The sequence below is a fragment of the Drosophila gunungcola genome (genome assembly GCF_025200985.1).
Source record: "Drosophila gunungcola strain Sukarami chromosome 3L unlocalized genomic scaffold, Dgunungcola_SK_2 000003F, whole genome shotgun sequence".
NCBI lineage: Eukaryota > Metazoa > Arthropoda > Insecta > Diptera > Drosophilidae > Drosophila > Drosophila gunungcola.
In genome coordinates this window covers 6,147,648-6,162,512 of record NW_026453179.1, presented here as the reverse complement: position 1 = coordinate 6,162,512, position 14,865 = coordinate 6,147,648, and the positions used below count along the sequence as shown (strand labels likewise).

The following is a 14,865-nucleotide window of genomic DNA, read 5'->3' as shown; positions in this document are numbered from 1 at the left end:
ATGGCCATTTGGAGGCACTACCACTGCCTCTGCCACGGCTGCCCACAAAACAAATTAAATTTATTGCGTGTGATTTTGATAGCGCAGAGATACACAGAAATATTGCGTCAGTAACTAATTTGTTAGCTGACTGACTGCTCGTTGGAGATTGTAACGGGGCGCCACACTTTGACTGTGCCCCACAAGTAACATAAAAAACACAGAATAAATAGGTTTGCTATAATTAAACAAAAGAGCTTTTCCAGCTAACTAAATTCAATATAAATCTATAATGTTTTCCATTAAAAAAGTAACTATAACCAGAAAATGGTCACTAAATTATTTGTTATAATATCTTACATGTACATATTTGCAAATTATTGAAGCGTAAATAATATTTAATGACTTGAAGTCTGCGAATTTTAATAAGGCAACTACTAAAATATTAATATCCATTTTTTTTAAGTCTTTTTTTCCATTAACAATTAGTTTCTTTTAATGTAGGCATTCACAGGTATTGAGTGGGAAGTGAAAATTGCAACTTTGAGAAGAGGGGAAAATGCGTGGGCTGCAACTGCCACTGCTCCCAAATTAAAGTGACAGCGGTAAGAAATTGAAAACGACTGTGAGTGCGTGTCGTTAATGGGCTGGCCTAACCCCAAACTAAGGTTAAAGAAAGAGAAACTGAAAACTGGACAGGCAAACAGCGGGGGTGGCCAAAAGGAAAATTCATTTGCATAGGATGCTGACTGGAAAAATGGTAAACATAAAAGTAATAATCGAATTTGATGGCAGGGTTTCATTTGCTGGACAGATTTGATGTTCATAACCAATTCCGCTTTGGTTCATTAATATTCTCTAAGGCATGCTAATCGAATATTAATAAATCATCAAGCTAATTTATTTCTCATTTTTTAAGTGGAAAATAAGGCTTATAATTTATTATGAAATAAAATCATGTTATTAGGTTAATTTTGACGACCTTGTAAAACAAGCTATTCAATTTTAGGCCACTAATATGCAAATGAAGTAAACCATTTTGTGCAGACAAATATTACTTAATTTCGAGTAAAAAATTGTTTAATATCTCTTAAAAGTCCACCACGGTCCTAAAAAGCCTTTAAAGGTAAGAAAGTTTAGAAGTGACAATAAATATTACATTTTTTTGCGATAATTTTATTTACTACTAAGCTACTTTACTTTATTTAATAAATATGTGTTCAATATAAAGGTTATAAAATAAAATAGCGTGGAAACTCAATCGACAATCTAATAATCATAAAAAAGAGACCATAAATTTAATGTTGAATTTCAGATAACTTATGTGTCATAACTTTTAAATGTTAGTTAACAATACCCACTTTTAAAACCGACATTACCCCTGCTGAAGCTATTGCACTTCCTTCCACTTATAGGTCAGATCAGTTTATTCGATTACAAAACCCATTTCCTATATCAAATTTGCATCTCGTGCGTTGAATAACAGCCCCTGCCAATTGTCGGTGGTTTATGAAAGGTTCAATGTTTTGGTCGCAAATGCGTTGCAGTTTTGAGCTTGGAGTTTTCAGTTTTGAATTGCAGTTCGCAGTCGAGGCGAAGACGAAGACGAATACGAACTCAAAGTCGCGAGATGAAAAATTCCCACGTCGTGCGTGAGTGCGCGGGAAAATATTAAACAGATTTTCATGTCTGCCGTCTGTTGCCGTCTCTGTCTGAGGAAAACATAGGGAAAATCGCTCTCAAGCGCATTTAACAGCTTTGGAGATTCGATTTGAAAGCCGTTCGTCGTCGCCGATTTTTTGTTGCCATTGCATGTCGCGGCGTTTTTGCATGATTTCTAGTTAAAATGCAAAACTCAGCTGCGATAAATAAATATGCATGCCTCGAATGCAGCGAACAATGTGGTGGAAAACGGCCACCGAAAACTGAAGCTGCGACTGAAACGACTGACGAGCGGCGGATGCACGGCCCCCAACTGCATCTATCCCATTCCAACCCATCCACCCATTGGAAGTTGGCCAGCCAGCCAAGTTAACAGCGGCAAAATCACCAAACAGGCGGCGCAATTAGCCACCGCTGCCTGCTAGTTGCAATTTTTATTTGCTTTTTTGGTTTATTGGCCATCGAATGCACTGCTCCTCGTCCGTTGGCCACCTGTCGGCTGTCCGATGTCCGCCTGTCCGGCCAACAAATGAGCCACTGATAAATATTATTAGCGCACCGCCAGTCACAGGCAGCCCCACCGAATACACCGAAAACCAAGTGCAAGACCAGGACCTGCACCCAGAGCACACTGAAGAAAATATTATGATTTATAATGAAAAAAAAAAATATTACAGCTCTAAATATTTTTAAGTCCTTTCCTAGCTATCAATAAATTAATGATCTGGATCTTTTAAAACAGATATTACTTATCCTTAATTCCTAGAAGTAATTGCATTTCCCAAAGATTTGGCGATTTAATGTTAAATTAATTAATTTGCTTGTATGTGGATCAAATTAGCTTTAGCAATATAAAAAAATTTTAACGATTAGTTTGACTTTAAGAAATACTGTTCAAAATTAAAACATTCAAGAATATTATGAATGCTCGTGCTTAATGTAATGCAATTTTGTTTTAAAGTTTCAAATTATATCCCTTTAAATATTAGATTCATCAAAAAATGTACATAGTTTACAGTGCACTGATCGCTACACTGGCTGCCACATTTGCGGCATAATCGCAATTTATTTAAATGCGATAGGGGGCAGCGGGGGATGTGACCATTGGCCACTGTTTAAAGTCCTACCACTAGTGGTGCTACTGCTGCTGCCAGTCTGCAATTAATATCGACATTTTAACACTTTACGTTGAATTATTGCATCTCTTACTTTTCCCGATTGTTATTATCAATGGGGGCAGACAGTCCGTTTAGCTAGTTTGGTGGTCCCAAGGAGCCGTGTCTTTTGAAACCCATCAATGCCGCCACAACAACTTTTTACTTTGTCTAGTCGATTTTGGCTCTTTTCGCTTCAGTCCCGCCAAATCTCGGCTATTTCCTTTGCGTTTTCGCTTTGACTTTTCCGATGCCGCACTATCGTATTTCGTTAATGGGCGGGAAATGCAACTGTCGCCGCACTCGGATGTCAAGGAAAACATCAGTATAAGTATGTAGATGTATAGTGCCTTGGTCGCTGATTGAATAACGCCAATCGAGGTGTGATCGAACTAGTTCAGTGTCGGAAATTGCCTATCCTAAGCCTTGGAAAAAGTCGTAAAGTTTTTCCTTAAGCTCGTCAAGAAATTAAGTTGATTAGGTGTTGAGCAAAGGTTTTATGTAGCAGTTAATAGATAAAGTCAGGCTTAGGAAAAATACACTGAGAGCGGAAATATATCTAGATAGCTTGTTGAACATATTTTATAATTTTTAAAAGGAAGAAGAAAGATAAGTTAATTATAAAATAGAAATATCAAACATTTTATTTCCAAAACAAAGTATTCCCATCAGCTCCCCCATCCCAGAGATCCCTCAAAATAAACCTGTTGCTCGCAAAAAGTTCCCAAAACTCCAAGTTATGTTAAAACTTTCGCCAACTTCCCTTAACGAACAGGCCGCCGTTTAATCACAAATAAACTTTCACGCCCCCAAAGACTGAAAACACTCGAAAATGTGAACCGAGCTCGAAAATATGAACTCTCGTCTTGAGCGCTCACTTAAAGCTAGCCACATTAATCTACAATTACTTTGTATGGCCGATGGCCGATGGCAAAAAGCCGAGAAAAATGGCTCAATTTAAATCAATAAAGGGCAGGGAACGGGGCCAAAACGCTAAGGCAGTACGTGGTGACCCCGACAGGGAGGATGGAGTGGTTGGGGAGAGGGTGACCCACCGTCTGAATGGCCGCATACGAATGCCAGATCAACTTGGGACTGAGGGGCTGCGGATCGTAGCGCAGGCGGGCATACTGCTTCATGAATATTTTCCAGATTACATAAGCCATCGTCGAATCGTCTCCGGTCATAAAGATCGATATCCACATGCAAATTATATGCGTGCCAGGAAACAGCCGGCACCTCCAGTCCAGCAATCCAGATTCGCGATTTTCAGAGCCCGGGCGCTTAATGCGTGGTTTGTGTTGCGTTTATTGTTTTCATAAATAAAGAAAAGGCACTCCGAAATTTGTCGGCTTGCATTATTATTATTATTCCTTATTATTATTATTGTTGCAATGGCGATTCACTTGGCGTTCGGCGGACCGGCAGACAGATTCACTTCATTTTTCACACAAAAAAAAAAAAGCGGACGGCTTAAGCCAACAAAGCCAAAAGGCTGGGCGCATACAAAAGGAAGGCAGTGTGGCAGACTGGCTGCGGCTTCCCCCTTCTCGTGATCTTGTGTATTATTTTAATATTTATTTACATTTTGAGCATTTTGCATAACGCGCGGGTCACGACGGAAATCGTCGGCTGGCAATTTATCAATACATAGTTGTGTGGCCTAAAGGAAAGAGCCAGCGCCAAAGCCGATACGAAGTCAGAAAGGTTCAGGGAGACGCGAAATCAAAACAAACGCGAAATGAAAAACGCGCCAAAAAATCAAAACGCGCACAATTTTCGTCTTACTGGGTGTTTGTATTTTTTGTATTTGTTTCTTTTTCGAATCGGGCGAGGAGATCAATAGAAAAACGTCAAGAGCCATGGTCCGTCTGTCCGGGAAACGAGTTCAAAGCGTTTGCGGCGGCCGCTTTGCACCAACTAAATTGAAATGAGCGGAGCGCGAAATGTAAAAGCCCCGGCGAATCGAGGGTGTAACTCACAGATACACAGCCAAACACCCCCCTCCACACCCCCCATTTTCCACTGCAGGCTTCAATGATTTTCCATGCGTGCGAACGCCTATTTGAATTTTGCCTGGGCCTGGGCTTTTCGCTTTTTGCGCTCCATTCGAGCCCAACTCAGCTGACTCAACCGCCTGATTGAATGGCCGGCAGAAAAACGCTCGCGGAACATCAATGGCAGCAACAACAATAAACACAACACACCTACAATTATCGGTGATTTATAGTGATTCAGCCGAGGATATCTCAACTTTGACAAGCGCTTGGGCACCAGTTGCATTAGAATACAATCAGGAATTGGATATATTTGCATATTATTTCGAGAACCATTTTATTCAAATTCATTTTTCAGTTTTCGGTAATAAAATATTTGAGTCAGTAGGTAGAACAATGTCCAATTATGTTTTAGGCTTAAGGGATCGGTATGAGTTCAAAACGAGGCACATTTGTATTCAAATTATTTTTAAAAGGGTACAAAATTTTTTGTTTCAGGAGCTGACTATTAAGAAACCAATGAATTATTCCTGACTAGAAAATCTTTTAAAATAATATCACGGAAAATATATCATCAAATTTTTTATAGAAATTCAAAATCTTTACAGTGAAGTGCCCAATTAATAAAAATGTGGTTTTAAGCCTTACTCTTAAAAATCATAATTAAATAAAAGCTAGGATAATATATTCACCAGACTCCAAATCTTTAAACTGCAAGATAAAACATCACTCTCTGTTAAAAGAGTATCCAACAAATCGACTTATTTAACCAAAAAGTATTGTTTACTTCCATTTAGTCAGTATTTCAGGCTTGCGACTGAGGTCTGTTTTATGCACAATGTTATTGTTTGGGCCCATCCCTCTACCATAATAGTGAATACAAAACATCATATAGACATCTTTAACTTCTGCCTTGAACTTGGCAAGTTCTCATGTACAAAATGGACATGTATATGGGGGCTGTGCACACATATTTTGTTTGCTACTTTGTCGGTGTTTAGCTCATGCCTTTTGACAGCCATTTGTTTACGATCTCAGGCTTGGGTTTTCCTAAAAACACTAACGAGCTGGGGTTCCTTTGGTTCCTGGCTCCTCGAGATCGCCATGCGATTTCGTTAATCGGAACACGCGATGACTGTTTACTCCGCTTCAGTTTCACAAATCTGGGCAGTCGCTGAAACTTCGAGTGGTGAGAATAAACATTTGTCGGCGGGATAAACAATATGGGCCGCACCGAGGGCCATAAATATAAGTATTGAGTGCTCTTCGCGGTGGGCCTGCCATATTTCCAGTTGAAATGCGAACGAGCATTAGGCTAATGTTTCATCGCGAATTGGGTTGTGAGCAAGAGTATCAATATTTCCGCAGTCAATTATCCACAATTAATTTGAAAGCTTAATGCGGGACTAAAAATGAATCACTGTGTCGTGATTTGATTCCGGTTTAATGACTAGAATTGTTACTAGTTACATGAAATCATGTGCCCTTTGCAAACAGCCTGATAATCTGTAAACTATTATAAATTATTCATTCATGATTACATTTTCTATGACATAACTTTCCAACGTTTTAATAACAATCATTTGGAAATGTACTTCTAAGGCTATTTATACAAGTTACTATACGAATTTGAAAAGTAATTTTATAAAGGGCCTGCTTCCCAATAAGTAAAACCAATTTTCCCGCTAATGTCATAAACATAAAACACCTATTTTGCAGTCTTTTCGCTCATATCAGTTGCTGCCTAAATATTAGAAAACTTTTTAATATGCCAGGGGCGTTCAACCTAACCCCTACGTGCTCTGTTTGAGATCCGCATTGTTACAAACACGAAAATTTCGAAATCGCACAAATGCCAACTACAAATAATTGCCAAAAATCAGCGGCAAAGTCAACTTTCATAAAACGGCATTCAATTTGATTTGCACAATTTGGGGGCCTCTTAACGGCTCCTCGTCGGTTGGTTGCTTTTCACATTTGTGGCATTTTGGCGTTTGTTTGAGTTGATAACAGGCTGGAAGTGCCTTTCAGCCTGACAGCCATAATCGCTCAACGCCAACTGTTTTTCGAGGTGGAGTAGTTGGGGTGTTTGCGGTGAGGGGTGTTTTGGGTGCCAAGGGATGATATGCTGGGTTATATAGTAGAACCAAGCCTATGTCTCCGGCAGGTCGATGGACACACCCACCCGGGAAAAAAAAACCGGCAGAAAGCGGAAACGGAACAAAGCCTCAGACAGTGGGCACCGCGACCTCAGACCACTCCGAACTCTGATGGAGAAATTATAGCGAGTCACGCGAGTGCGAAACTTTTCTAACCCTTCTTCAGCCGGCTGTGCCCCGATTCACAGGAAAACCAGAATTAGCTTAAAATTGCACCGAAAGCCCGAAATGATTGTATTTAATTGAATTTGCAGTCGGTCTGAATAACTTTTAATTGAATTCCAGCTAAAATCTAAGGGTTCTGAGGTGGGGTGATGACCCACTTGGGATCTAGCAAAAGATGAGCCACACATGCACAAAATATTACCCTTATTAAGCAACTGTCCAGTTGCACTTAAAATAATAATCTTATCTTTACAAATATCTGTTCTTGTATTGTATTGTATTATTTTAAATAATATTTAACATTAATTATGGGGCTCTGTTTGCTATTTCCTTTTAACGTTGCTTAAAACTGATTAGGTACTTTGAGTAAAAGCTATAGTTGATTTTTTTGCTTTCATAAGGTATTAAATTATAAAGTAATGACAAGAACGCTGGTAAGTCACGACACTTACTATTTGCTGCTTATAAAGATGACATGAAATTTTTTCAGTCTAACTGAAATTATGCACCCAGTTAGTAATATAAATATTTTAATGGATTTTGCAAATGTTTGTGTTTGTCACTGAAAGTCTCGGTAAACAAAAAAAAAACCATCTAATATTGCTAAATTGTCTGCAGTTTTAAAACAGCTGTCAGTAAAAATATCAAAAACAAACGTCGTAGTTGCAAATCTATTTTAGCAACGATTTTGTTGTTATACAATGAAATGAGTAAAAATTTAGCTAGTATATATACATTGACATCACCAAATCGCAATGTTTATTAACCAGTGATCTCATTTTTAAAGCCTATATAACTGTTTGTCAACGGTAATTACTTTTACCAATTAATTCTTAAGATTTCACTGAAAAATATACCGTAATAAACGCCAGTTTTATTGTTATGCTTTTGATAGAGTCTATAAGTTGGGGTGGACAATTGCCCTTTCATTTCTTCCGGTGTACTCACGTGACTGCGTCTTCTGGTCAGTCGGCGCTTAATCCACTTGAACGCCTCCTTTCGACCATGGACGAAGGACATGCTGCTGCGGTGCCAAAGGTGCAGGACGACGACGAGGAGGCGCTGCACCCAGACTCCAAACCTCTCGCTCACTTCTCTGCGCAGCTGGAACATTAAGCACTGCACTCAACGCGACTTTCTTCGGAATCAAATATCATAACTTTTTGAGGGTGATTTTCGTTTGAATTCAGGTGAGTTTTGTTTGAATTCAGGTGATTTCTAACTAAAACAGACAGCGCGATATTCCTGGGTGGATTTACCAAAGACCCTGGGGGACTAATAGAATTTCACTTTTGTTTTGGGGGCGGTAAGCGGTACGGACTCGTTGTTACTTCAGTTGCGTTTGTTGTTTGACTGAGAATGCCGCCGAGTTCGCTTCTCCGCCTGGGCAAACTTTGAGTGAGTGTGAGCAGGAGAGCGAGATACCCGTCGGAGACTTGAGACATGAGACAGAGAGAGCCCTGCACTTGCGATTGTCACCGGTGATACTCACACTTTTTCTTCTGGCTTTTCGCGTTTTGTTTATACATTTTTTTTTTCTGGTGCGGCCCGCGTGCGTGTGGCTTACTGAGGAACCCAGAAAAACCTACTGCTCGCACATAAATAATGCAATAAGTTGGGCGCTCCAGCCAAACAAGACAAAAACAGAAAACGGAAAAAAGTAAAAAAAAAATCGAAACCGTTTTTGCATTCGCAGCACATCACAAACACATCACACCTCTCTTACTGCCCAAACACTTTGCTTTTGAACCGAGCTTTGCACTCAATTTGATTGCCGGCAGAGCGGCTTCAAAAGCAACAGTCGAGCACGCAGGGAAGCCCATTTTACGGTAAAGGCGAAGGTGGGGCTGTTGTAATGCCCGGCCTAGGCACAGTGGGTGGAATCGGGTGGAAAAGAGGAGAAAACTCGATGTTAACGGGCAGCCAACTAACAACTTAAATCAATACTCAGCTTCAGAGATCAATTCTACAGCATCGAACATGGGCAAGTACTGTAGACTCCTCTTAGGTTGTCAAAGTTCAAATTTTATAAAACATTTTTTTATATTATTTTATATTTTTTTATTTTGTTTTTACCTTTGCATTTTTACCTTAATTGGTTGCTAATACCAAAAAATAAAAGCAAGTTCTAAAGCAAAAAAAAGTTAGAAATATCATATATTCGTTTTAATAAGGTACGATTTATCCGTTAAAAACAGATTTACTGCTAATACTTTCGAGTGTTATTAACTTACGATTGTGCACATATTTACAGTAGTTAAATATTAATAATCATAAAATTTTAATGGCGATTTGTAAACTTTCTATTTTGTTGGTAAGTATACATAAATTTCAGGGTGTCACTACAAATGATGCCCAATTCCCCAGATTCTGTTACCACTGTACTTGGCTTGTTCATGTGTGGGCGTTTCTAGGCAATTCCCTTGCACCGAACCTCGCCGAAGTGCAAGTGCGGCTAGGCGACGAAGGCGAACAAGTGTTTTGGGTGTCTGCTATAAAATGCGGGGAAGACAAAAGCCCATGGAATCGGCCATCGGAAAGCTTTTGGACCGCAGATTAATGCTGCCGCTCGTGTTGTTATTTTGTTATTTTGTTAGTTTCCTTACCCGCTCGTTGCTAGTACGGTTATTTATTTATTTATGCTAATGTTGCCGTCGACGGCGACGTCGCTGAAAGCAGAGGCGCTGACGCTGCATTTGCATTGTTTAGAATGAGAACAACGAGAAAACTAACCCAGCAACAAAAAGGGGGCAAGACAACAGCTACTGCAACAACAACGACAGCAATTGCAGGCAACAACAGTAGCAACAACAACACCACAAGTGGCACTCACGCGACAAAAGCCCATACAGTAAAGTGTTCTCATGGTTATCTCGTTGCCCATACGATATTTTCGAGTATCTTAAATGCAGAGAAAATAAAATAATTTTTTTAAATCACTTAAATTATACCTATTATATAGTATTAATGTATTTGTTGAATTTAAATGACACAAAATAAACAATATTCAATATCTAGTAGTTTAGTTTTAAAAAAAATGTCGTCTTTTTCAGATCAGAAGCTGAGTTATAATAACTCTTTTTTTATTGATTGCCTTTGTGATACTTCTGTTAAATGTTCTTGTCAATAAATTTAATAAAGTTTGACACATACCATGTTTTTCTCAGTATGTTTAAATTTTTGATACGGGCACACAGAAAGTTCGAAGTTCCCATCGCAGAGAAATTGATGGAAAATTCTCAGCACGTTCATCAGTTGATTCTCCTTTTCTCTTTAATGGACAGCTGAGCTTAACTTGAAGTCTTTGGAGCACAGTCTTAAAATGCACCTGTAGCTCGAAGCTCCACCGGCAGCAGAATCGCAGATGTCGCCACTGGGTACGATAGGCAATGGGTACTTAAATCCCAGAACCAGACGATTGAGCCAAATGAATTTTGATGCTCACTCAGCGATTTAGTTTCGGCAAACAAAACTGCCTGGCACGACTGACTGATATTGAAGCCAGCAGGAATTTGTTTAATAGTTATAGAACATTTTCTTAGGCAATTTATGCTTATTTCTTCTGCCATTGTGTGTGTTTTCATGCAATTATTTCTCAAATTCATTTATTCGATTTATTTTTGTTCAATTGTAATAGGTATAAATTAAAAAATAAATATATTCTTTCCAAATATTTATATCTCTGATGTTACATTACAATAATGTATGAAAGGGTCTAGTTGGTATTAAAAAAGAATCACATCATTTTGTGATTTTGACATTAAGTTGACATTCATTGTTGTTTCCAATACCAAAATAGTTTCAAGCTTACAGCTCCGTTCTTTATATATTTTCCTATTCTCACATTGCGATGGATCCTTCCAAGGGGAACAATGATATAGCGGACAAGGTGCGCTTCCATCTGAGCAAGGATGAACTGGAACGCCAGATGCGGAACATCCACGAGCAGGGTAGCTCATTGGATGGCAGGAACCGTGCCTCTGGAAGTGGAATCAGTGGCGGCTCGAATTCGTTGAACGGCTTGCCACGGCCGGAATCATGGACCTTCGAAAGCGTGGGCGGATACTATCTGCCCAATGAGGATGTGGCCAAGATGTCGCTGCCACGTCAGGAGCAACTGGTGATGAGGGAACTGATCTACGCCTTTTCGGGGGTACCCTCCTCGCATGTCAAGCCCGATATCCAGGTGGATAGGATTGCCGAAATGAGTGCGGTGGATATAGCCAAGGTTCGCTTCCGCTTGGATGATGTCTTCAATGGGGCCTTTAAAGCCTTGGCCAATGACATGCTGCCTTTAATTGGCTACTACATAAGTGTACAGAGTTTTATAGAAGAGACCAATATGACGCCAAAATGTGGCAGAACCCGACTGGCCTTGGCCACCGCTTTTGGTGACCAAATGCAGGAGTACTATGATTTGCAGTCCAAGTTGGAGACGGATCTGCAGGAAAAGAAGTTGAATCTCAAGGATCTTGTGCGACAGGTGCGTCCTTGGCTGTCTACCTTAAAGGTTTTCTCCTGCATGGCCTGCACTTCGCGGAGAAAGTTGACCGGCGCCCAGTTACTCACCTTGTTGGAACAGTTTTCCCGGGAGCAAAAGGCCAATGAACCGGATCTCAAGGAAAGGGTATTCAAAATTCTGGCTTCTGTGACGCGTGTTTATATGAAGATTGTCCAGTTGTGGATTCAAAAAGGTGTCCTTTACGACACTCAGCATGAATTCTTCGTGGAGGACACGGAACGTTCGAATGCCATGAGCAGCACTTTATTGGCGCCGGAGAAATGCTGCCACGCCTACTGGGCGCAGCGGTACCGCCTTCATCCCGATCGTTTGCCAGTTTTTTTGCTTCCCCAGGCGGAGGAGGTGTTTCATGCCGGAAAGTACCTGAATATCCTGCGGCAGTGCAATGTCACCATGAAGTTGCTGCAGCAGCCACTGAGCTATACTCCTGGTGAAACAGGACATGTGGACATTATTAAAAGCAGCTATGAGTTGCCAGCAAGAAAACTATTGGAAATTTTGGTGAAGAAACACAATCTGCCCCAGCACATTCGCAATTTAAGATCCATTTTCCTGCTGCAACAGGAGGGATTCGCGGAGACACTGCTGGACAAATGCCAGGACCAGCTGAAGTGCAACGTGGATAGGCTGATCCCCGAAAATCTTCAAACGCTTTTATTGGAGACTCTGCAGCAATCCAAGGATTCCTTAAAGGACATGCTGCGCTGTCAGCTCAAGGATTGCGATGTGGCCACTCAATTGGAAAGAAGAAATATTGAAAAAAATGAGGGGGATAAGGAGACCTCCAGTGAGGAGGATTCACCAGAAACGCTGAACCTATGTGGATACGAATCTTTGGCCCTTCGGTACGAGGCCAAGTGGCCACTGAGCTTTGTCCTCTACCCGGAGCTTCTTGAGCAGCTGCAGATCCTGCAACGCGTCCTGCTCTTCCTGCACTATGTCAAGCGCCATCTGACCGTCCTTTGGCAGACTCCCTCCGAGGGCACTGGCCTCAAACTAACCCATCGATCTAAGGATCTTCGCCAGCGAATGCTAATGAGTATGCTGAACATGGAACACCACATCACCTTGGACATCGCAGAGCCGCGATGGCAATCTTTGATTTCAACGGTAGACAAGGCCACTAATATCGATGAGGTGTTGAATAAGTTAGAGATGTCTGTGGATGAATCTCTGCGCCTGGGGCTACTCTCCTCTGCCAGCACCTTTGTGAGAGCTCTTTTTACCCTGGGCCAAGTGTGCCTCAACTTTTGCGGATTCGTGGAATCCCCGCCCGGGGGCAGATCATCCCAGGAATTCGAAAAGGGCATCAGCGAGTACGAAATCGAGTTCGACAGCTTTATGGGTAGCATCCTGGAGTTGGTAAAGGAGTTGGCCATATCGAGTGGTTCTGACGAGCGGGAATCTTGCAAACAGTTGCTCCAACGCCTCCAGGAATTCTGCAAAGCCCCCAAAGTGGATTAAAACGAGGTTATTCCAATTGATTTCTCACACATATTTTATCAGTATTTCAAATGCGATTGCAGCGACCAAGCAGCTTTGCGAAATCAGCCGTGCCCCCAAATCTACATGGCCAGCCAAGTACATAACAATAAGCAATGAAATATTAAGCGCTGTGTTTACGCTACACGTTTTAAAAATAAATGAATACATATGTACTTAAAAGATGTACCTAAAAGATGTACTTAAAAAATTGTTTAATACAGCTGTGAATATAAAAGGAAATATTTAAATTCAAAAATAAATTATTGAAGTCTACTATTACTAGACAGAAAACAGCAAACACATTATTGAAACATATTAAAAACTATACTTAGGCTATCTAAAATGTTTGGTTTTACTTTTTAAAATTTGTTTACCTTCTTCTTGCACGTCAAATCTAAAATCTCTTCTTTTACTGTGTACAACTAAAGATTTAAATTGTTTACTTAATACATTTTTTTGGTTTTTAGAGAGCTGGGTTTTTTACCTGTTTGTTGTTTATATGTACATGTATATGTACTAATATGTATGCATGTATGCATAAATGCATTAATAATATTTGATGAAATTTACTGGCATATTTATGTGCAATGATTTGCTTATTAAATAAATAATTTTTAATTTAAATTTGTAAATTATAAGATACATATATTGTTAAGCATTACCCTAAATTGTTATTGAATTTTATTAAATTAGTACATGTAACAAAAATACCTTGAGCAGTAAGGTCTATCATAATTGTGATAAGCGTAAAACAAAATACAATATTAAAAGGTAGCTCAAAGAATAAGAAAATCGAATTTTAAATAGAAAATAAACTTTTTAAATCCTTTAAGGATCTAAGGTTGATAACTTATCAGCTACTCATCCGCTAGGTGTAATTTTGGTATATGGAAATGACACCTGTAGCGGACCTCTACTTTTGAACTATTGTTTCCCTATGCACAATGGGCGTGAACAATCGATGTGTTCCTTTAATTTCTGGTCGTCGACCATTATGCCGAGTCACGGTGGCTAGTGCAACGAAAGCGGCGATTTGCATAAGATCGTAAATTATTTTAAATGGCGGTGAACAGATTGTAATGCAGTCTCACCGGGATAGCCCGATTCGATGGACGGACGGGCCAAAGCCCGCTGCCAATTTGAATTCAAAGGCCAATTGTTATGTAAATGCACTTGCCACAGTTGCAGACGCAGACGCACGCAAGCGTAAGAAATTTGTATTAATAAATAAATGGAAACCTCTTGAGAGCGGCTGTCCAGAAATCACTTAATACTTATCGCTTTAAGGACAACAGGTGGTCGACGTCCACGACGACGACGACGACGACGACGACGATGATGACGCAACGAAATCCAGCTCCAACTTGGGCTCCAACTGCCCAGAGCGGGCCAATAATAATGCACTCGAAATTATGGTAAAGTTCAGATGCATTGCTTCCGAAATGTATATCATTATCTGCTTGCGAAAATGATGGACTGCCGTTGTCGGCTTGCATTTGCGTTTACCCCGGCTGAATGGAGTTTACCTGGGAGTACTTGGAGTACTTGGAGTGGAGTGACCAGCCGTGGGAATTCCCCATTTCGGCTTGGAGATCACGGGCCTTCCACCATTACGATGATGGGGGCAAGTTCATTAAACCCGGGGCACGCCTCTCGTCCGCGGGATGACTTCATTTGTGTGCGCCTAGAAATGTCATAAACTTGAACCCGCCAGCTGGCCGACGAGCGGAAGTGGGGCTTCA

The 14,865-nt window shown here is 40.4% G+C and overlaps 2 protein-coding genes across 2 annotated transcripts in view; one reads left to right on the top strand and one right to left on the bottom strand.

The window, feature by feature from the left end:
* Positions 1 to 9,023, bottom strand: part of LOC128258850 (uncharacterized) — a 55,796-nt gene extending 46,773 nt beyond the window's left edge. Inside the window, 1 exon segment of the mRNA XM_052990801.1 lies at positions 8,065 to 9,023. Coding sequence (XP_052846761.1) covers positions 8,065 to 8,229 — 165 coding nt within the window. The 5' untranslated portion in view covers positions 8,230 to 9,023.
* Positions 9,024 to 10,868: 1,845 nt separating this feature from the next.
* On the top strand, positions 10,869 to 13,368 carry LOC128258642 (gamma-tubulin complex component 2 homolog). Its single transcript, XM_052990360.1, has one exon. The coding sequence runs from the start codon at positions 10,967 to 10,969 to the stop codon at positions 13,100 to 13,102; it is 2,136 nt and encodes a 711-aa protein (XP_052846320.1). The 5' UTR covers positions 10,869 to 10,966; the 3' UTR covers positions 13,103 to 13,368.
* The last annotated feature ends 1,497 nt before the right edge of the window (positions 13,369 to 14,865 follow it).

Bases quoted from the DNA above. Each gene is read 5' to 3' on its own strand.
- LOC128258642 (XM_052990360.1), top strand. From the start codon at position 10,967: ATGGATCCTTCCAAGGGGAACAATGATATAGCGGACAAGGTGCGCTTC.